At 44.0% G+C, this 22,111-nt stretch overlaps 1 protein-coding gene across 2 annotated transcripts in view; it reads left to right on the top strand.

The window, feature by feature from the left end:
* DPYSL3 (dihydropyrimidinase like 3) overlaps positions 1–22,111 on the top strand; it is a 113,953-nt gene that overhangs the window by 43,449 nt on the left and 48,393 nt on the right. Inside the window, exon 1 of one of the 2 annotated variants that reach the window (XM_045493030.1) lies at positions 4,115–7,392. The exons of the other annotated variant lie outside the window; for it this stretch is intronic. Within the exon in view, the coding sequence (XP_045348986.1) occupies positions 7,354–7,392 (39 nt within the window). The 5' untranslated portion in view covers positions 4,115–7,353. Of the gene's footprint in view, positions 1–4,114; positions 7,393–22,111 lie in introns of those variants that run through there. 2 annotated transcript variants of the gene reach the window in all.

Here is a 22,111-nt window from a genome sequence, read left to right as displayed (position 1 = left end):
TCATTGTCGGCTGGGAACTCATATCCACCTGCCTTCTCAGTGTTTAGGGCCGTATTTCCCACCTTACAGTGGCATTAGTATTTGGCCCTAGGACCCTTGAGGAAGGACAAAGGACCAGAGGAATCATTATCATATGTACTGGTCATGGTGTTGCAGGATCTTTCCTCATGATAACCCAGCTTCTCCTTCAGTTAACATTTTGCAAGCCTCAAAACTAGGTCAGATCTAGAAAGTAGGCACGAGGCTAGGACTTTTTAGTGGAGTAACTGCCTTCAGCCTGATGATCATCCATCCTTGATTCATTTTGACTACTACCTATTTTAGTTTCCTACTGCAGTTGTAGTACATGTGACCTCACCTGTGTGTCTAACATGTGTTGGGCCAGAGATGGAGGTGAACACAGTAATTTATCCCTCCACCCTCCCAACTTACCCCTAACCCTAGCTAGTATGGCCCTGACTGTGGCTTTGAAATGAACTGCCATCAAAGCTTATGAAGGTTGGAGGCCTTCAGAACCATCCTCTACTGAAGAAATGAATGAGAATCTCTATCTAGGGAGAAGTAGGTTTACACACCTTCCTCAGGCTGGTATCAGTATGATTTTGGAATAGGTTTGTGGGAATATTTTGTGTGTGTCTATGATATATTGTTTTTCTTTTCTGGCTTATGTGTATCAAAGGTAGAATTGTTTGTCAGGTTATTTCTGTGTATTTAGTGTATAAACATCTAATTATAGCAGGTGAATCACCACCTTGATTTTCATTTTGAGATACTGGAAGTACATGACTAAGATTTCCTTTGTTTGAACTGTGGGCAAAACTAATGGACCCAAATGACTTAATGGACAGTTCTGAGATTAAATGTGTATTTTTACTGATATTAGAATAGCTTATATGTTTCACAAAGGCCTGGTGTGTGGTTTTTGCCCCTTCAGAACTCTTTCTGTATTTGTTTGGAGCTATTTTTTTCCTCCATCCTTCAAAGCAGGACCAAGGGAAATGATTCTCCATATTAATATGGCAAAGTATAAATTTGTTTTTAAAAAAGTAGAAAATATTTTCAATGGTCAACACTGTGTAAATGGCTATTTTAGATATTTTGGAGATTAAAAGGAAGGCAGAGAATATTCTTGAGTTTCCCCTCTATTCAATGTATTTTTTATTGCATTAATTCTACTCTATTTCAAGCATTGTGAAAGAGCTGGGGACTGCAAAATTAAATAAGACATAGTCCCTGGCATAAACAAGTTTGGAAAATCAGAACAGTAGAAGTCATGGCAGAATAGTCATGTCATACCATCTAGTTAACTTGCTTTGTGCTAAAAATTTTACATGAATGATCTTCTTTAATCTTCAATATGAGTTTCGGCTGGAATTTTACATAGGGAGGTCACAGAAAGCCAGGTGAGATGATGGTAGCTTGGACCAAATGGTGATAGGAGAAGCAGTGAGAAATGGACACATACCAGATATATCCCAAGGTAAAGCTAACAGTATTTGCTGATGGACTTTTCACTATCTTTCATCTCTCTGTACACTGATGCCCTCCTTTCTTGCTTAACCAGCCTAGATCCCATACTTCATCCTCAGTTCCTGTGGAGGAACCATCTTTGCTCTTTGCTATGGGTAAGACCTCCATTTGAACACTAGATGTCACCTGCGTTGCCCATCCGAGAATGATAGGGCCCTGGTCTCAATTCTCTCCTGGCATCTTGAAGTTTCTTCTCAGCCCCATCCGCCTACAACCATGCTGTTATTTCTCTCACATGAGATTCCACTCTTTCTCCCTGTTACTGCCCCATTTCCCTGTGCCCATTTACAATAAAATCCACTGAGAGAGGTGTCTACCTTAGATGTCTCCAATTTCCACTTTGATGGTCTCTTGGAAACGCTCTGATCAGTTTCCACCACCACGACTTCATTAGGACTGAGCCGGTACGCATACATACATAGTAGGTACTCGGTAAATATGACTTGAAGAATTTAATATATGGTCCCCAGAAAACCACTATGAGGTGCCTATTAAGATACTCATTGTATAGGTGCTCAGGTCAAGGCCTCAGAGACCTTGACAGTGTTTTTCATGCACAGATTAATTCTCACTTCTCCAGTAGCGTTTAACAAAGTGAACACGTTCCCTCTTTGAAATAGTTTAGAGTCTTGACCTTCCGAACACCATGTTCTCACAGTGTACCGTCTGTCTCATTGACCACTCTCTCCACTTCTTTTTCTGGTTGCTCATTTCTCCTCAGAACACTTACTTCCTCAGACCTGTCTGCCCTCTGTCTCCCTCATTTCGTTGGTGGTCTCCCCCAGCATTGTTAAATAATACCTAGAGGCTGACACCTCCCAAATCGGTGCCTCAGGCCCAGATCTTCCGTTAGCTTTTCAATCCCAGATACTCACCTTCCTGCTCAACATTTCAGTTTGATATTTAATAGGAATGTCCAGAGACCTATTCCCAATCTTTCCGCCAATGCTATTCCTCCCACTTTTCCCCTGTCTCAGTGAGGTACACCTTCATCTTTTCAGTTGCTCAGGCCCACAAATTTAGTGTAATTCTCAATTCCTCTTTTTCTCACACCCTGGTCAAAAGTCCATCAGCAAATACTGTTAGCTTTACCTTGGGATATATCTGGTATGTGTCCATTTCTCACTGCTTCTCCTATTACCATTTGGTCCAAGCTACCATCATCTCACCTGGCTTTCTGTGACCTCCCTATGTAAAATTCCAGCCGAAACTCAAGACACTGGAATGACTTTCACCTTCCCACCCTAGGTTTATTTACCCTCAGTTCACTTCCTACCACTTTAAACAATACATATTGTAATTCTTAACCATTGACTTGTTCCTTTACTAAAATGTAAATTTCAAGAGGGCATGGATTTTGTCTACTTTATTCAAGTATTTGTATTCCTAATGTCTAGGTGCCTCTCCTATATAATCAATCAATCAGTCAGTCAATCAGTCGATAAGAACCAAGATCCCTCTGTTTCCAAATCCACATCCTTAAACAACACACCATTCTTAGTCCCTAGTTTCCCCTCTAAACCCAGTATCAATTGTTTTTTAATTCTTTAAGTTAACACAAGGCTCTTGATGTTTTTATACATTTTGATGGTAGCTCCTTTCAAAGGCATGGCTCTCTAATCAGTGCTCAGGCACCAAATCTATTCTACTGAGTCAATCTTTGTCCCATGTATTGTCTTAGAGTCTTGTGACTGTATCATATTAACAAAGGGATTTCCTCACCAGCTTGAATTCACCTGCTGTGAAATCTGGAATCAGGAGACTCTAAAAAGCCTTAGGAGAAGCAAAAGTAGATATTCTTAAATCTAGATTCTAACCACATGCACTTTAGCTGTAGAAATATTTTTATTCCTTTTATTTACTCTTTCTTCAGACACAATTTAAAAATCACGTAGTCACTCACCTAATAATTATTGAGCAATTTCTATGGGCAGAGTCCTGTTTCACACACTAAGGATAAATAAAACCAATACATTCCCTGCCCTCGAGAAGCTTACATTCTAAATGATGGGGAGAAGAATACTCAATGATAAATTAATATAGATAAATGAATATACATATGGTGAAAAGTACCATGAAGATAAAGCAGGCATGAAAGGGCACCAATAAATGCCTTATTTTAGAGTAAGGGTATAATGTAAAGTGCATGAGATCTGGGACATTATTATTATTATTATTATTATTATTATTATTCACCTCTATAATACTAGCCCCTGGAAAAGTATTAGTGTGTAATAAGCTCAAGATAAACATCATGTGAGTATTGTGAAAATGAATGGATGAATGAATGATGGAAGAGACCCAGGGAGGAGGTTACTGCATTAGTCCAAGGGATACATGATGGTAGCTAGGCACAGAAAGAAGCTTTGCAGATTAAGAGATCATAATATTTTCAGATGACATGAAGAATACAACTGATTAACTAGTTTGATGTCCTTTATTCAATGGAAAACAATCCATAGATTGGAGGAGTACAGTGCCTCACAAGCAGTGAAACACATTGCCTGAAGGATTTTGGGCAAGAGTGAGTTTTACAGGGAGTTAGAAGAGGCAACTTGGAAACAGGGCATGGTTGACTAGGGATTTCCTTATAATACTAGCAGGTCCTATTTTCTAGGGTAAAGTAAGCTAGCTAGACAGGTTGGAGGATTGGGATGGATGTTTGTTAGGTTTTCTTGACTGGTGTTTCTTCCTGTAAGTGGAAGCTGACTTAGGTTTAGGTTTGTGACATGGTCCTGACCACTGGAGCAGCCTCCATTTTGTGGGTCTCAATATATGAATTAACTTTATCATTCTGCATATAGTTAAGAGACAGAACAAATAGCATTTCCTGGAAGACTGGATATGGAGTGCAAATTGGATGGATTGAAGGAGAGGAGTCAAGGACGATGCCCCGCCTTTGGTCTGAGTAACTACAATAAAGTAGCTTTGATTGAGGTGTGGAAGTCTACCAATATGATACGTTTGGTGGCCAAAATTAAGTTTCTTTGGGGCCATAAATTGTCTCCCTGTGTCTCCTTTTCTTTTTCTCATAGTTTCCTGAGATACCTAAAGCCAAGCACTGCTGTGTGTCCAAGGAAAACCATTCAGAGTCATTCTTCTGTGGAAAACATCCATGCTGGTTCCACTCCTCATTCTCTTGGCCAGACACAGAGGCATCCTGTGTCGATGGCTGCCTTTCTTATTCAAAGACAGGCCCAGCCAAGGAAGGCTTTTTTCTTCAAACTCATCCTGGACACTTTCTTTTGATTTAAGAAAGAAAAAGACGATTGAGGGGACACCAGAGGGGGAAAATAGTGTTTGTTGTACATTTCTGATTGTAGCAACAGCTTGAACCGATTAGCTGGTTATTATGCATTCCTGTGCCTGGCTTGTCACTCTGGAGAAACACATCACAAGTCCATTCTCCATGGCCTCTAGCATGCAAACCTGACCTCAAAGAGTTTAACCCCAAGTCTTCTAATTTGAAACAACACACACACACACACACACACACACACACACACACACACAATCAAGTGATCAAAAATATGGCATAAATCTTTTTAGTACAGAGTGTTCTGGATTATAATGACAGGAACACGGGAGATAAATAGGATGCAAGGAAGGTAAAGAAACTCATAATATTAAAAAAAAGGCAGTGCTATTTCCTTAGGACTGTAAATATCCCCTACATATTTTTGCTTTTCTGAAGAACTTGCAAGAACCCTTCCAGCAAGTTTACAACACATCTTTGGGAAAGATACAGAGAGAGCTGTGCAGGGTTTCATAGTATGTAGTTAATTCTCTTTTTACCCTGTTCTAAATATAATCCTGCTCATTTGCATGCCAATCCCCAGAATGCTTTGTAATTTCACAACTCTTGGCTAGTGGTCTCAGCATAAGAACAAAGCAAAATGTTTTGGGCGTGACTTTGGCCTTAAACCCTGCTTGGGCTTTGCAAAAGAGTATGGTGACGTGACTTTGCCTGGCATTCATCCTTCTAGCCAGAGTATCACAGAAATAAAGTGGGAACGGCTGTGGACTTTTCCTGGGAAGACTGCATTCAGTCCAGTTATCCATGAATAACCAGAAGCTTGGGTTAATTCACTTGAGAGGAGGGTGTGTTTCAGGAGGCTTGGTCTCCCCTTCCTTTATGTGGCCAGGCTGGTTCATTTTAGGTTTATGGAAAGCTCAAGCTGGAGTATTCTGTATCCTCTTCCGGTGGATGCTTTATATAGTTCCTCTATTTCAGAGAAAGCCTTCAATTTAATGAAACGATGTCCAGAAGTGTGGTCAGTGGCCTGCCTTATAGAAATGTGAATTTCAGAGCCTTAACAGACCTAGTTGTGCATAGTGACATCTGCAGAATATTTAGTAGGCCATTAGCAATGACAGCTGAGGAGTGGGGATGCTATGAGACTGGTCTTGAAAGGGTTTTACAATTCTCACATAGCAAGCCATTTTTGTTATTTAAATGGTGTTTGGAATCATTTTTAAGGAGAGCCTAGGGACCACCAGTTAACCCCCACCATAAAGGCCCCTCCAAAAATGTCTCCCTTGGCCATTTAATTTTAGTGAGTAGGCGAAGGACCATATATTCTCGCGTCAAAAGGCCATGTTTTCGTTTGCAATAACAATCAGCCCTGCCAAAAGTAAACCAGGGATTTTGAGCAACGCACATGGTTCACTACCCAGGGGAGGCAACAGTAGTGAGCACACATCCATGGCTGCGCACCAGTAATGTGCCAGGGCCCTCCACGTACAGGTGTTTTCTGCTCTGCTCTTCACCCACAGAGCAGCTGTAATGCTCTTTCATCCGTTCTGAGAGCCAGGCAGCGGATCCTGTAAAACATACTGTTTTGAGAATATTTTTAAAACACAGAGAACTGTTGATGGTAACTGACACGATAGCCCCTCGCAGCCCTGCGAGAGTGAGTGGTTGCTTTACATTTTCCGATAGGTATTGCCAGGGTCTCCGGAGAGCAGCGAGCCAAAGTGTGAGCAGGTCTCGGTTTTCTCGGGATTTGCGCCGCGGGTTTACACCCGCAGCTACCGGCAGAGGCGGCCCTTGGCTGTAACAAAGACCGCGCCTCCGCCTGTAGCCCGCGCGAAGGCGGAGGAGAGCGGGCTCTGCAGGAGGGTAGTCGGGAGCCGTCCCCTATCCAAAATGAGGATCGGGATGGTGGGAAAGCAGACCCGGGGCTGGCCGAGGGCGTTGGCGCTTCCCGGGGCTCGACCCCAGAGGCCAGGGTTGGGCGGCCGGGCGAGGGGGCGGGGGCGGGAGGCGACGTTCGCGCTCTTCTTCCTCCACCCGGGACTGCAGCATCCCCGCCCCGAAAAGTCCCTCGCGCCTCCTGGTGGCTGTGAGCGGACTGGCTCCGCCGCACTCGTAAGGCACAAAAAAAAAGCAAGAAAAAGAAAAAGTGGGTGAGGCAGATGCAAAGAGGGAAATCAATAGGGATAAGAGAGAAGAGGGAGGAGTCGCGGAGCAGCCATTCCTGTCTCACGGGGTCCCAGCTGGCACGGCAAAAGAAAAAAAAAAAAAAAAAGAGCCCGGGCGTGAACGCGAGTGGAGGAGGGTGTGTGTGGCGGGGGGGTCGGGGGTGAAAGGGGGACCGGGGAGATTTACTATTGTCTCTGGCAGCCGCCGCGGGAGCCTGGGAGGGGGGCGGAGGCGAGAGGAGGCGGCGGCCGCGGCCAGCGCACCATTCGCTCCACCTGATCTCCGGCGCTGTGCGCTGAGGACGGCGCGGGCGAACGGGAGCAGGAGCAGGAGCAGGAGCAGGAGCAGGAGCAGGAGAAGGAGGGAGGGAGGCAGCTGCTGCAGCCACCGCCGCCACCATGTCCTACCAAGGCAAGAAGAACATCCCGCGGATCACGGTGAGTGGGGCTCCGGGCGCCGCCGCCTGCGTCTCTCGCTCGTTGCTCGCTGAGCTGCGGGCGGGGCGCCTTGGATCCCGCCGGCTTCCCCGGTCCGGTCCCCCGGGAGGGACTGGGACCCGGGGTCCCGGGGGTGGAGAGCGGTGGTCAGCCCAGCCGGCGCGCCGGGCGCCACCCAGACGGAGCGACCCTGCCGTTTGGGGAAAACAAAACAAAGAGGAAATCCAGAGTGGCGCCGAGAACTTTGGATTATGTATCCTCTTTTCCCACCAGCCAGTAGTTTCCAAATAACGCCTGGCTCACGGCCCTCCCTGGACCCTCGCGCCGCCTGGGGTGTCAGTATGCGCTTCCCCGGGCAGGGTGTGCTTTTTGTTTTAGGTGCCTTTTGGCGAGGTGGGCTATGGAGAGGTGACACCTTTCCCCAGGGGTGCCTGGTAGCACGACCGCGCCCCTCTCCCAGCTCCAGCCCGCGGCTCTGCCTCCCGCGCCGCCAGGGTGGCGGGGTGTCTGGACCTTCTGTCTTCACCCTGTCCCCTTCTTGCCTGCATTCACCCTTATTCATATTTCGGTACGTCATATTCGGGTCTGAACTAACGTGGCTGTGGCGGGAAGGAACAACTTTTTTTTTTTTCTCTCGATGCATTTTATATTTTTCGTGTCACCCCCCCCCCTCCCCCTTATCCCAAGAATAGGCTGAGTTTTAAGGTCAGATTTTAGTTGGGGGTCGCAGACACACGCTGGGTGCATTCCGTGCCCAACTGCCATTGTGTGCAAGATCGAGCCACCCGCGGCGAGCGGGTGTCAAATGCCCTGGGCGGGGTGGAGAGGGGACGTGCCGTTAGCAGGTAGAGAAGCCCCATCTTCTCCAGAGCCAGCTCTCAGCGGCAAAAATACCGCGCCCAGGCTCGGGATTTCTTTGCGCTGCGCTGAAATGAGGCTTACCACAGGCTGGGGTGGGCATTACTGGGAAGGAAAAAAAAGGGTAGGGGACAAAACGACAATGACAAAAAACACTGACATTTGTTAGTTTAGCATGCAGCTGTGTGGTTGTGCTTTGTCTTTAGTGAATGGTGTGTGTGTGTGTGTGTGTGTGTGTGTGTGTGTAAGTGGGGGAATGGGTCGCTACTCCATCTTTGCAAGGCGAACAAAGGAAGTGATCCACTTGCCCCTGGGAGACTCTGCAGCTGCCCTAGGGTAGAGCTGTACCTGCTACGATAGTTCATTTGCCAGGGATCCACCAGGTTTTGCTGCGGGCATGCGTCTGTTTGCACTTGTTCTGCTATGTTTGGAACGCCCTATGTGTGTGAGATTGCCAATGGTGGACCTTAGCTCCGTAGGCAGGAGGTCGCTGTTCTTGCCTCTAGTGCACTTTATTCTCAAGTGGTTTATTTCTGTTGAAACATTCTTTTTCATGCACCTGAGCTTCACCCCACACAAGTGCACCCCACCTCCAGCTGCTGTCCAGCTGGTATTAGGGAACAAACACTGCTTAGGAGAAAGAGTGGGGATGGGTGGGGGTCCTTTTTCCAGGTAAAGGTGTGGGGTGTAAGCACATCCTCCTTTATCACTTTGTGATACTGACTTCAGGTGTTTTTGAAACATTGTGGATCTTAGAGTTGGCCTTGCATTATTGAAACATTGTGAATCTTTTACAATGCACTGGATTTTCTCAGTGCCAGTTGTCTTTGCAGAGAGCTGTGGAAGGTATCATTAAAAAAAAAAAAAAAAGACTGGGACAAAAGCTGAATTTTTATACTGTTTCCCTAACTGAGGAGGGATGAAGCCCAGCTCTCATGCTCTTACATGTGTATGAGCGCTGTATGCCACTTGCCTTACAGCCAGTGTACCTTTGCCAGTTATCCTGTGTGGGGTAAGCAGAGAAAAGGTTATTTGTTTTCTTTCTTGTGGGAAGACTGCAAGGTTCTTCTTATGGACTCAGCCTGTGATATGGCATTGAGGGCCACGCCCATTCTTGTAGGTATCACTCAGGGTACCTGTCAAGAACGAGAGAGAAATATAGTCCCAATAACTTGCTTTCCAAGCCCCCATAACGTGCCTATGCCCTAATCCCAGGGCCTGGTTTGCAAGGGGTTCCCTTTTGTTCCTGTCTGGATGCTCTTCCCTGGGGTGCATCCTTCATTTTCAGTGCAGCTTCCATTCTTTCTTTCTGTGCATGGGGCGTGGTGCTGCATAGCTACCTCTCCCTTGAAGCTGGGGTTGGGTGTCTCCAGCATTTGTGACAGGAATGGACAGTGGTTGTGAATTTCTTCAAACCAGACTACCTCGTATTCACATTGTTGGAAAGGGTGTGGGGCCAGTGGGGGTTGGCAGGGGGAGGAGAAGAGGAGCGTGGCAGGAGAGGGGTATTGGTCTTTGGGGGCAAGGAATCCATTTGTAGATTTTCCTCAGGCTTTGTGTTTGTATTTCTGTGAACAAGGGTCCTATTAGATTCAAATGTTTTTGTACATTTGCATGTCTTTTGATGATTATAGTTTTCTATATACTAAAAAGGTTGAGATACCCTTCCTAGATATAATCAAAAACATGAAAATATGGACACAGATATACATACACATAAAATGTCACTGAAGACCTAAATGCAACATATATCCCCTGCTGTCATTCTAGCATATTTTTTTTTTTTAAATGGTAAGATTATGGAATTTGAATTAAGTTTTCTAGCCTCTCTGTATTCCTTTCCCTGAAGGCTGCCCCACCCAGTAGCTAAAATGTCACTAGAATCTGAGGACTGATGGGGGCAGTCTTTCTTGCCGGATACCTTTTGCCGCCCCAGACACCACCCTCTGCCACAATTTGGGGGCCCCTGTAAGGCTTTGTTTGTATTGTTTTTCCTGCCACCTATTTTTGCTGCCTTCCTGAGATCAAAGCCTTCTTACTACCCTGTGTTTATTACTTTCTTGGAAAGAGGAATTTCTCTTTGCTGGTAGAATTGTCTGGGGCTTTCTCCGTGAGTGTCTCTGGCCTCACATCTCATTGTTCCTACTCAGGTTATCTATGTACATGACCTGTATGGTCTACCTCCACACTAGCCCTTGCTTCTGAATGTCAGGCTGGCAGTTTAGGGTGGTTCCGCAGATCAGAGCAGGGACCTTGTGCTGCTGTTCACTGTCTCCACTATCTGGCATGGTGCCTAGCGCATAGACGTCTCATGGTCATCAGTTAAATCAATAAGTAAATTAAAAATTATAACTAATAAGAATAGCTCACACCTCTTGAGTGTTTTTGTGCCATTTATTGTGTTATTTGCCTTATATGCATTGTCTCATTTGATCCTTGACTCAACACTGATACTACAGTTATCCTCATTTTATAGATCAAAAACCTGTGGAAGATCAAATGCCTTTGCCCAGGATCAGTGATAGAAGAAGTGTTGGAGGCAGGACTCAAACATACACACCTGATTGGAATCAAAGTGCATGCCCCTCACCACTGCATTCATTTTGGGGTTTCTGCTTCTACCATTACTGTTACTTGGCGTTACCAGGGCCAGTGGTAAAGAGGAAAGACTCACATTCTCTAATGAGTCCTGGGAGGATCCAGAAAGCATATTTTTCCTGCTACTCTCAACAGATCCCATAACATGGTCTCTCTTACTTTTCATATTAAATAAGTATGAATAACATTTAGGGGGATGATAGCTAGCATATGAGTTCTGCAGGTAGGAAGTTAGGATAGTTACAGTCATTGTTTTCCTCTGCTGTGAGCTACCACTTGTAGTGGACCCCAGGAGAGGTCGGGATCTCACAGTTAGGTTCCAGTGTTTTCTGTGTCTTTTCTTGTCCGCGTCTCTACAAAAACCCATTTTGAGGAAATTGGGGCACAGAGAGGTGAAGTTAGTTATCCGGAGTTATCCAGCAAGAAGTTTTGGGCAAAGCTGGAAATAAACGCAGGTCTTCTCTGGCTTCACAGTCTCAGCAGCCCAGGTACAGCTGCCGCCTCCCAGAGGCACATGCAGCAGAAATTTGGAAGGTGTGGATAAAGAGTTCCAGAATTCTCTCTAGGAGACATATCACAGAGAAGTGGCTTTTTGCAAATACTAAGTGGATGTCTGTAAATATTATCTTGCAGAGAATGCCTTTCTGCCGCATTGGAGGTAGATGTGATGTGTTTGGTGTGTGTTTGGGAATTCCCAGAATACATGTCCTTGGGTGGGAACACGACCTTGAGAGTTGTTTCCAGGGCGCTGTGGCGCGATGAGAGGTGTGATGGTGAGCGTCGCGGGCGCCATGGGAAGTCTGTATTCCAGGTGAAGGGGAGGGGTCCTACGAAGAGCAGCGGCTAAGAGCTGGGGGGCCTGGACCCAGCCAAGAACCTGGAGGACGCCTAGGTGCAGTTCCGCCCCTGAATCTCTGCTTCCTCTTGCTTCACTTTGAACTGGGAGCAAATATTTAGGACATGGAGAACCAGTGTATAGGAGACCAAAAGAGGAGCCGTCACCCACACTCGGCTCTACCCATGTAAAGCATCTTGGAAGGGAAACTCCAGAGTAAAAGACTGAAGGAAACTATCAAAGGCTTAGGAATGGAAAGCATCTTAGATATCCGATCATGGACATCTCAGCCCAGGGCCTGCCTGCGCTGTTCACTTGTTGCTTTGTATTTTGAGCAGCTCGTTGGTGATTCTCAGCCAGGTTTTCCCTCTTTCTGAAACGCTAGCCAAGTGCCTCAGGTATGTCAAGAGCTCTGCCTGTTACTAGCTGTCATGGGGCAGCGGGTGGGGGGCATTTGGGGGAATTCTGGAGGGATAGATTTCCTCAGGGAATTCTTGTCTATATGGTAGAACTGTCAGCTTATAAATGAAAATCTTCCCGCTTATCTCACTGGGCTGTTGAAAGGCCCAGAGGAGGAGAGTGACCCTGAAAGTGGTCTGTGAGCCCCAGTGTCTTCAAAAGAGTAAACACTGACTTATTTATAAAATCTCAATTACTTTGCAGTGTGCAAATGAAGGAAGGGGAAGACTTGATAAAGGTCTGGGGTAGAAAGAGGCTACTTAAGAAACTATTTTTTGAATACAAGTTTTCAAAACCAAAAATTAATACAATGTCATATAAAAACTGTTATTTTTCTCTTGCTTTAGTTATGTTACAAAATTAAGCTTCTCATTCATTTCTGACAGTCTAATAGAGGCCATTGGATTGCCTTTGGGTTTTGAGACAGAGACTCTTCCCTAACCTAAATAAAGGGCATTTTTTAATTAGTTGAACTGCAGTGTTTTTCAATCCTCATCAACCTGTAGCCTAAAGTGACACAGGTTATGAATTCCCTTTCTAGAAGTTTTTTCACCACTCCCTGTTTAGTAGCTTTTTCTCTGCCTTTTCTCCACAGTTGGAAAAAAAATAGAATTGAATTTGAAAAACAACACCCACAAAAACCCTTCATGTCCTAATAACCCTACTTTCTTCACCTGTTGACATACTTCATAGAACTACTTACTTTTGCTTATCACATTTGAAAAGTTACAGAATGTTTATAACAGTAGGAGTGTCTCCCCAGGATATAAAACTACTTCTCTTTGATTGCATTTGTGCTTCAATCCTAAGGGGACTGGAAATTTGAGTATGTCATTGCCTCCCATGATGAATGTTAATAGGAAGCCTGACTGGCTCTCCAGTGTTCCTCCCTCCTCAAATCAGCGTTCCGTTTTAGCTTTTCTCCCATTTTCCATAGGCCATTCAGAAACAAATGAGAAAGACTCTGGACAAACCAGAGAAATAGGCTATTTTCTATTTTCAGACTCTTCTGTTGTGAAATCCCTCTTTCAGTAAACTCAATATATGTCTATTTCAGTGTACGAAATAGACAAAAAAAAACAAACAAACAAACTGTGGTGGAATAGGATGAGCCACTCCTTTTGGCCTTTTCCTTTGGCCCTCATCTTGCCGTGGAGTCTACTTAACAGAAACAACTTCTCTTGAGGAACTTTCTTCTGTTAATTAGATTGTAGGGAAGTCAGTGGTTAGGAAGATGGGCCTGAGCATAGTGGAGCTTTTAATAACTACCATTTACTGAGTGTCTTAGCACAAACTACATGGATTACCTCATTTGATGCACAACAGCTCCTCTAGCTGCAATGATTCACCATCATTTTGCGCTCTGAAGAGAGACTCCAAGAGTTTAAGTACCTTCCTTGACTAACGTCACACAGTCGGAAAAGCAGGATTCTGGGATTGATCCCTCCGGGCGTGAGCTGGTTTCTTAGGCAGGAAAGCAGTCACTCAGTGTCCACAGGTGGTTTTCCCCACCCCCATCACCTCCAGCTATCCACACCTGTTAGCTCCCAAATGCTGGTCCCTGTTCACAGGGTGGAATGAGTGGGGAAGATCTGGCCAAACCTATCACATCACCACCTGAACAACAACTGAGTGAGTGCAATGTCCTTCTAACAGTGGCTCCCGCATTGCTTTGCCAGCTGTCTGAGTTAGCTCCTGGCTTTTGCCCAGATGTATGTAGGAGTGAAGGGTGGAAAAGCAGATGCTATTTTCCTGTCCTGCGTAAGTGCAGATCTGGGCCCAAGGCCCCTTCTCACTCTGTCCCTGTCCGCTTCCCAGACACAGAAGGAGCCAAGCTCTCTGTTCCCATTTTGCCAGAGAAATATAGGGCATGCCCAGCACTCTAAGCCAGATGGGGGAGCTCCACTCTAGAGTGGTCCAGGAACCTATTTGGGACATCTGGAATTCAAGGACACATTTCTCATAGCTTAATTAATCTCTTTTTTCCTGGGAAGCACTGGGCAATGAGATATGCAGGAAAAAGCAAGACTTGAGTTTTTAAGAGAGGGGTCTGCTGGCTAGCAGAGAACAGGGCCCTCATGTTTTTTTGACAGGGAAGGGCAACCATGGATGGAGTGTCAGCATGTTGTGGTTCAGACCTGCCCTTGCCTCTCATTTATATGTGACTTTGGGCAAACCCTTATTATCCCTCTCAATTCTGCGTCAGTCAAATGAGGGCATTGAACTAAATGATCCACAAGGTCCCTGCCAGAGCAGATGACCCTGTGAGCCTTATTTTGTCTTCTCTTTATCCTGAGATCTTGATCAGCCCTTGTCACTGTGTTCTGAATTCAGAGACGAATTCTAAGTCCTTCCCATGAGGGAAAAGAACATAGTGAGAAAAAAATCAGGGCTTAAACTGAATGCGACCAGCCCAAATCTGTGTTGGGTATAAGGGTCTTTGGTTGCTTGCCTTTTACACTTAAAATCCCAGGCTTTTTCTCAGATGGTAGACTTGATTAATAGAGTCTGTGCAAGAGAGAAATGGAGTAATGATGACTGATAGGTCCTTTCCTTAGCAGAACTTTAGTATTATTTCAAATGAGTATTATTAATATGAGACCATGATTCCTTTGCTGACACATACAGTCTCTCTTTTGGGTAAGGCTACCATCAACAAGGGCACAAAGGTGACAGATTGTCCCAAGTCTGGACTGGTCAAACAAATAGGCAAAACAACAGAAAACAGCTCCAAGTCTATATATGCTCCACCAAGCTCTTTCCAGTTGCTCTTGCCAGTATTTTAAGGGTAATGGCTGCCATCCAATGGAAATAACCCATCCCCAAAGGCCAAATCATGCCATGGACACCCCATGGGGTAGGGGTGGTTTTGGTTTTGTTACCACTGAATCTGTAGCACTTAGTCTTTGGCTGGCACATATTAAGCCCTCTGTAAATATTTGTTGAATGAATGGATACATTTAACACTTAGTTTGCTGGAATAATTTCAAGTCAGTAGATGATCAGAAGATGACCAGAAATGTGCATACATTTGTGCTTGTACATCCTCCTCCCTTTCACTGACAGCTCCCTTGAATATTAGCTTTTACGAGAGAAGGCTTGGCTCTCAGAAACCGGCACAAAATCAAAGCCAGGAGAAACATGACAGCCCATTAGCAGAGCAAGCCGAGTCAACTCCGGCTCAACTCTGACTTGGGCAGCCGGAGCCCAGCCCTCATTTGTTCCTCTCTCTTCTCAGGCCTCCCTTCCTCCTCTTCTTCCAAATCCTGCTTCTGGCCTCATTCTCAGCCTGTGTCAGGGCCTACCTGGGTACTTCTTGCTTGCAAACGGACCTGTTGTTTCTCTTCCAGCAAATGATTTAAAGAGACCTTTATGCCTTCCTTCAAATAGACAAAGTCGTCACCATGACTTTTTGAACCAGGATCTAACATAGGTCTTAATTGAAGCCTTTCTGTCTTTGCATAGAAACCACAAGCCGTTGGAGTTATTAGCAGCAGTTAGAGAGGCCAGTCTGCATTTGTACAGAAAACTCCTCCTTTTAGAAAGCTTGGTGAAGGAGTCGCCCATAGTTCTTTTTTGCTTTCCGGTTTAGGGTTAGCCTTTTAGATGGAATGTTCCTATGCTTTTGTGTGTGTGTTTACTCAAAGATTTTTAGTCCGTCACTCCTTTGCATCTGTCCACTTTCCCGGGGCTTGTATTTGGAGCTATTCATGATTAGCAATTATTCTGAAGTTCATTTTTTTGCTTTGATGGGTGAGGATAGTTAAACTTCAAGCATGTTTTACCAAGTTCATCCCTGGCTGTAAACCATACAGTTTATGGTCTCAATAATCTCTGTGTAATAATAGTCACTAGATCCTTTTAAAGGGAGCACTTACAAGAGAAGGCAAAATGAAGAATCCAAATGTATTTATGGAACCTAAAACTTCAGGTCAGAAAGCACTTGAAATACTTTATATATTAGAATATGTGATGTATAACATGATCAAGTATAATAGCATTAACTATTTTTTGATTATATAATAAGTATTGACCATTGGCTCTGGACTTAGCAATGTAGTGCTTGTCCCTGGAGCATCTAGTCTAGAACACAGAGGGGAAATTAGTTTACTCCTACTTCTAATATCAATAACAATGACAACAAGCATTTATCTCATCCTGTGCTAAGCGGTTTTCTTTCATTATTTCATGTAATCCTCAAAACTGTGCAGTTATGTAGATGGATTTCCAACTCACTCTTCCCATTTTATTGAGGAGGAAACTTAGAGAGGTCAGAGAATTTGCTTAGGATCACACAAGCCTTCAGCGGTGGCACCAAAATTCAAACTTAGTCAGCCCACAGTCTTAACTCTGCCCTGCAGAGTTACCTTACATTCTACCTTCTTTTATCATCTCCCACCTCCAGTGTCACGAGACAGTGGTTCAAATTGGAGTGCCTTTAATTCAAGTCCAGGGTTAAGCCCTTCTCTGCACCTGTTTCCTGTGAGGTGTGAGCAGGCTGAGGTTTTCTGGGAGGTGCAGAGAACAGCCATTTGGTGTCCTCCTCTGCATGAGCACTGCCTGGTTCGGGAAGCCCTCCAGTCTTCCCTTTAGGGGCAGCCTCGCTTCCCATGTCCTGAGTAGCTGCAGACTGTTATATCTACAGGGCCAACCTGTTAGGGGGCCACCCCTCGTAGCAATGAAGGCCATTTTGCATTGAATTAACAAAAATACCAATGACGGTTTCTTCTTAACATGAATTTGAATCCTTCTTTCTCATTCCATAGCCTACAGGACACTCCCCAGCTTCTCCATAAATCCAAAGCAAGATTCTGCTGAGGTTTTGATTACATGTAGCTCTGTGAGATTCATAGAGTCGGAATTCCCTTAGAGATTATTTTAGTCTAGACTTCCCTTACAGGTGAAGAAACGGAGACGCAAGTGGGACTGAATGAATTAGGGCTGCTTCTACTGTCTGGTTTATGGTAGGACACAGAGATTTATTTATTTTTTTTTAAGTTTTTTAAATGTTTATTTTTGAGAGAGAGAGAGACAGACTAACAGCGTGAGCAGGGGAGGGGCAGAGAGGGAGACACAGAAGCTGAAACAGGCTCCAGGCTCTGAGCTGTAAGCACAGAGCCCCACGTGGGGCTCGAACTCACAAACTGTGGGGTCATGACCTGAGTGGAAGTCGGACGCTTAACCAATTAAGCCACCCAGGCTCCCTGCGGCACAGAGATTTTAAAATTAAGTAGGATTTTTTTTTTCAAATACAAAAAACAGCATGAGGGTTATAGAAAATTTTACCAAAAACAAACAAAATGAGAACAATACAAATAACTAGAGTTAAATTACTCAGAGACAGCCATTATAAATTCTCTGAGTACACCCATCTAGGATCGTTTCTTATGACTATAGATGCCATTTATTTATTTATTTATTTTTTTTTTTAATTTTTTTTTTTTTAACGTTTATTTATTTTTGAGACAGAGAGAGACAGAGCATGAACGGGGGAGGGGCAGAGAGAGAGGGAGACACAGAATCGGAAGCAGGCTCCAGGCTCTGAGCCATCAGCCCAGAGCCCGATGCGGGGCTCAAACTCACAGACCGTGAGATCGTGACCTGAGCTGAAGTCGGAGGCTTAACCGACTGAGCCACCCAGGCGCCCCTAGATGCCATTTATTAAAATCGTACCACATAGTATTATGCTGTTTTATGTCCTGCCTTTCATTCCACAATATATTATGGCATCTTTCCATGTTTCAAATATTCTTCCATACCAGAATTTACAAAACCCATGTATTATCCTAGTGCTTGGGGATCTGGTTAAATTAATCCATCCCACTTTGTTTAATTTTTTTGTTTGTTTCCAGGATCTTGGTCTTAACAACAAAAGTGAAATTATGGATTTGTTTCCAGTGGCTTTTTTTTTAGCTGAAGTGAAGTCAAAAGCTGTTAGAGGATGACAGGTTGAGTGACCTACCCAGATTTTCTCAGCTCAAGACTGATGGACTACAGATTTGCATCCCGCCATCTTTCATCGTCCTCCAATATGCTTGTCATTGCTCTGATTGCTTTGGCAGTTGGGCCGTTTTCCATGGAGAGTTCCGCTTTCCCTCTCTCTTCTTCTGCTCTTGAGGGAGCACATTGGTTTTCTCACTGCCACCCTTGGTTGCCTGTCTGAGTCGCTGCAGCTGTGACATTTGTAGAGGTACACAGTGTCCTGAGACCTGAGGCTACGCAGCTGGAGGGGAAGACGTGCCCAGCTCCTTCTCTCCTCTCCTTAATGGCTTAACCTAGGAGCTTGGAAGCTGGTTTTAATTTTACATTCCCTGTGTGTATGTACGTTTGTTTTTAAAAGTCCTCCCCCCCCTTTAATTCTTTCAAGGAGACCTTTATTTGAAATCATATACTCTTTCCCTCAAAGCCAATTTGTGTCCCCAGTCTTGATGAGATTACTTTGTTTGGGGGATATTGATAAATTCAGCTTGAGGTTTCTGGTTTATCCAAGTAAATTGGTTTAAATTATGGCCTTACAGAGACAGAGGGCGTAAACAACTTAGAAGGTTTTAAAGCAATTGGATTTAATACTCTGCTTCTAGAGACTTCATCCTGGGCTGATTCCACAAAGAAGGTATGTTTTGTTTTGTTTTGTTTTTATTTCAGTTACTTTATTGCATGCTCTATCTCAGACCGTCTTTGATGTGAGAAATTATGGGGAAAACTTAGCTTTGCTCAGTTGAGGGCAGGCAGAGAAATAAGGGATCCATTATTACAACCCCTTCATTTTAATGATTAAGAAAATATGGGCCAAAGAGGGAAAATAATTTGCCAAAGGTCACACAGCAAAACAGTTAAGGAAAAAGAAAAAAGAAGCATAGAATCTGTTTCTCTTGCTTTAGTTCAGTGCATTTCTCATACTTTTTTTTTTTTTTTTTTTTTGAGGTGAGGAGGTTGAGGATGTGTTAAGGGCTGAAATTTGTCCCCTCAAAGTTCTAGTGTTGAGTTCCTAACCCCCAGTACCTCAGAATGTGACTGGATTTGGTGATAGGGCCTTAAAAGTGTTGATTAAAGTATGAGGTCATTAGAGTGGGCCCTAATCCATTATGATTGGCTCTGTAAGAAGAGATTAGGACCTAGTCACAGAGTGAGACCATCTGCACACACAAGATGGAGAAGGCCACCTATAAGTCAAGGAGAGAGGCATCAGAGGAAAACCAGTCCTGCCCACACCTTGATCTTGAACTTCTAGTTTCCAGAACTACGAAAAAAAAAATCCATTGTTTAAGACGCTCAGCCTGTGGGACTTTGTTATGGTAGCCCTAGCAAACTAATACTGGGGGAAGTTAAGGGCAAAGACATTTAAAAACTCAAATCTTCAAACTTGGGAAGTTCTCAATGAACAGAAAAGAGAAACCTAAATGATTAGTGTGAGAAATTATGTCCTATTAGATCCTATCCTAACTGATTTTTAGTTGTAATATTGTATATGTCATCTCATTCCTCCTTATGCCTAGATGGTAATTATTAATAGTTCCACTTTACAGATTAAGAAACTGAGATTCCGAAGGTTAGCTTATGTAAAGTTACCCAGTAAGTAACTAATAGAGCAAGCTCCCAATTCACCTCCTTGTCTAACTTTAAACCTTTACTTAGTACATGATGCTACTTCCCAATAAGGAAGTTAATCCAAGCTGTTTGGTCACCAGTATTATCTAGTTGTTTAAAGTTAGGAAGAAGAAAACACTTATTACTGAACCTCAGTGACTTAGAATCCACTTAATGGATTGGACAGGAAAAATTTTTCCCCTGATTTTAGGATAAATATAGAGATCAGGGAAATTTTAAAAGATAATTAAGCCAGTTGAGTTGTACTACAAAGTCTTCCCAAGTGGCTCATACCTTTACTTGTGAAATGGGCAGTTGTACAGAGTGAAGAATAAAGGTTTGGGATGATGGACCCCAGGCCCGGAAGAAATCTGACCCATCGAAGGGGAATCAGTTACCCACACTGGGTCACATTTGCTAAAGCAGGAATCCGGACCCATACGTCTGTTGACATGAGTGGATATGGGAACTATCTATGTCAGAGTTTTATAATGGCATAGCTTAGAAGAATTTTCAGCAGTAAGGCCTGATAAATATTCAGTCAACTAAAAAAGAAAAAAAAAATCAAATTAATTTGATCTACTGGTAAACCCAAAGAGTAATATGGGAAATGTGGGAAATCATATGGGAAATATGAGGTGCTTTATTTATTGAATGTAAATGGCTCTCTTGCCGCTCCGTCCTCCCTGTTTTGTGTGGTCTAGCAGTGCTTAAATGTAGAGGTTAAAGCTACTCGGACTTTATTGGTAAGGAAGACACTTTCAAGTTAGGAGGTGGATAGGGTTTGTTTTCGGCAGAAACTGGCCTTAAGGCTCAGCTCAGCTATATACCAGCTCAGCATCAGAGTGGAATCTGAATCTAATCACTTCTCACTATTTCTCATCCCTCAGAACCATCCTAGCTCAAGCCTCCATTGTCTTATTGAAGCAACCCCTTAACTGATCTTTGTGCTTCCACTTTGCCTACACATGAGGTCATTCTTTATGCATAACCAAGGTGATCCTTTAAAAACGTGAATGAGATCAAGTCACTTCCCCAGCTCCAACATCTGTTGCACTTGGAGTAAAAGAGACAGTGGCTGTCAAGGTTCCATCTGGCTCGGCCCTGTGACTTCCTCCCCAGACTCCCAGTCCTGCCAACCGGTCCTCCGTGACTTGCATCGGTCATCCTTTGCCCTCGCACTCCCTGGGACCTGACACGTTCACCTCCAGCTCAGACCTGCTGTGGTTGCTGCTCCCTGGGAGTGGGGAACAGTCTCTCCTAAGAGCAGGCCTCTCCTTGGTTTGCTCCCTCAGATCATTCAGAGTTCCGTTCAGCTGACAGCTTCTTAGACATGCCTTCTTTGAAAACATAATCAGAAGCAGTTCCAGACTCTTCCAGGCCTCCCCTGTCCCCTCGCCTTCTTTCTGAATTCCACTGTCTGCTGTTGAAATTAAGTTATTAATTTAGTTAACTTACTTATTCTTTGCTTTTTCAACCACTGCAGTACAATGACAGAGAATTTATTTTTGTTCATGTACTGTGACTAGGAGGCATTTGTAAACATTAAATGACAGAATGAATGGATAAATAAATCAGTGAATGAAAAGCTAATGTGCTTTCCTTAGAGCCAGTGGTTTGCGGAAAACAGGCATCAAGGAAACAGGGTTGTCAGAGGGCTACTGAGGTATCTGCTCTTTGGTGAGAGGGATCACGTTTGTGTCCTTCCCCACTGTGTCACCAAGGCTTGGCTCAGTCTAACCTCGAATGAATGAGACAGTGAATGAAGGTGACAAGATTTGGGATAATAGGGACAAAAGTGGTAACACGTGAATGGAAACCTGCTCTCTCTGAGCCAACTTGATGGCACTTGCAAAGCTTGTTATATGTTTGCTGTTTTTTAGACACAGTTGGAAACATGTCACCATGCACATCTTGCTTGGGTATGCATCAAACATTTGCAACTCTAAACTTCAGTCTTTGTACCACTTTTTGAAACATTTCTGAGCAGGGACTGGTCATAAAAGAACGGACTATTTGGGAATTATTTCAAAAGATGATTCTCCTGATGTTAGAATCCGAGAATGTTAAATAGTGATTATGAAGCAGAGAAGCAACGTCAAGACTTGGCAGGTAGGAATGAAGTCTGCAGGCTTTCAAGAATGGGGAATGTAGTCTTGTGATTGCAGCATGATATTTGCAAATAGAAAAGGCAGTCTTAAGTACATTCTAGGAGGTGCCTATTGTGTGAATAAGCTTCTTGTTATAGGATTAACTGCCTGCCAATCTCATTTTTTGAGTTCTGATCATTTTTAAATGGAGGCTCAATTGTATTTATTTCAAGGGTTCATTTCATTCAAAGTCCACCTGACTGCTTGAAGTCCTTGTTCGCAGAGCACCTGC

Source organism: Leopardus geoffroyi, chromosome A1 (assembly GCF_018350155.1).
Source record: "Leopardus geoffroyi isolate Oge1 chromosome A1, O.geoffroyi_Oge1_pat1.0, whole genome shotgun sequence".
Taxonomy (NCBI): Eukaryota; Metazoa; Chordata; class Mammalia; order Carnivora; family Felidae; genus Leopardus; species Leopardus geoffroyi.
This window is presented reverse-complemented; position numbering and strand designations above follow the sequence as displayed.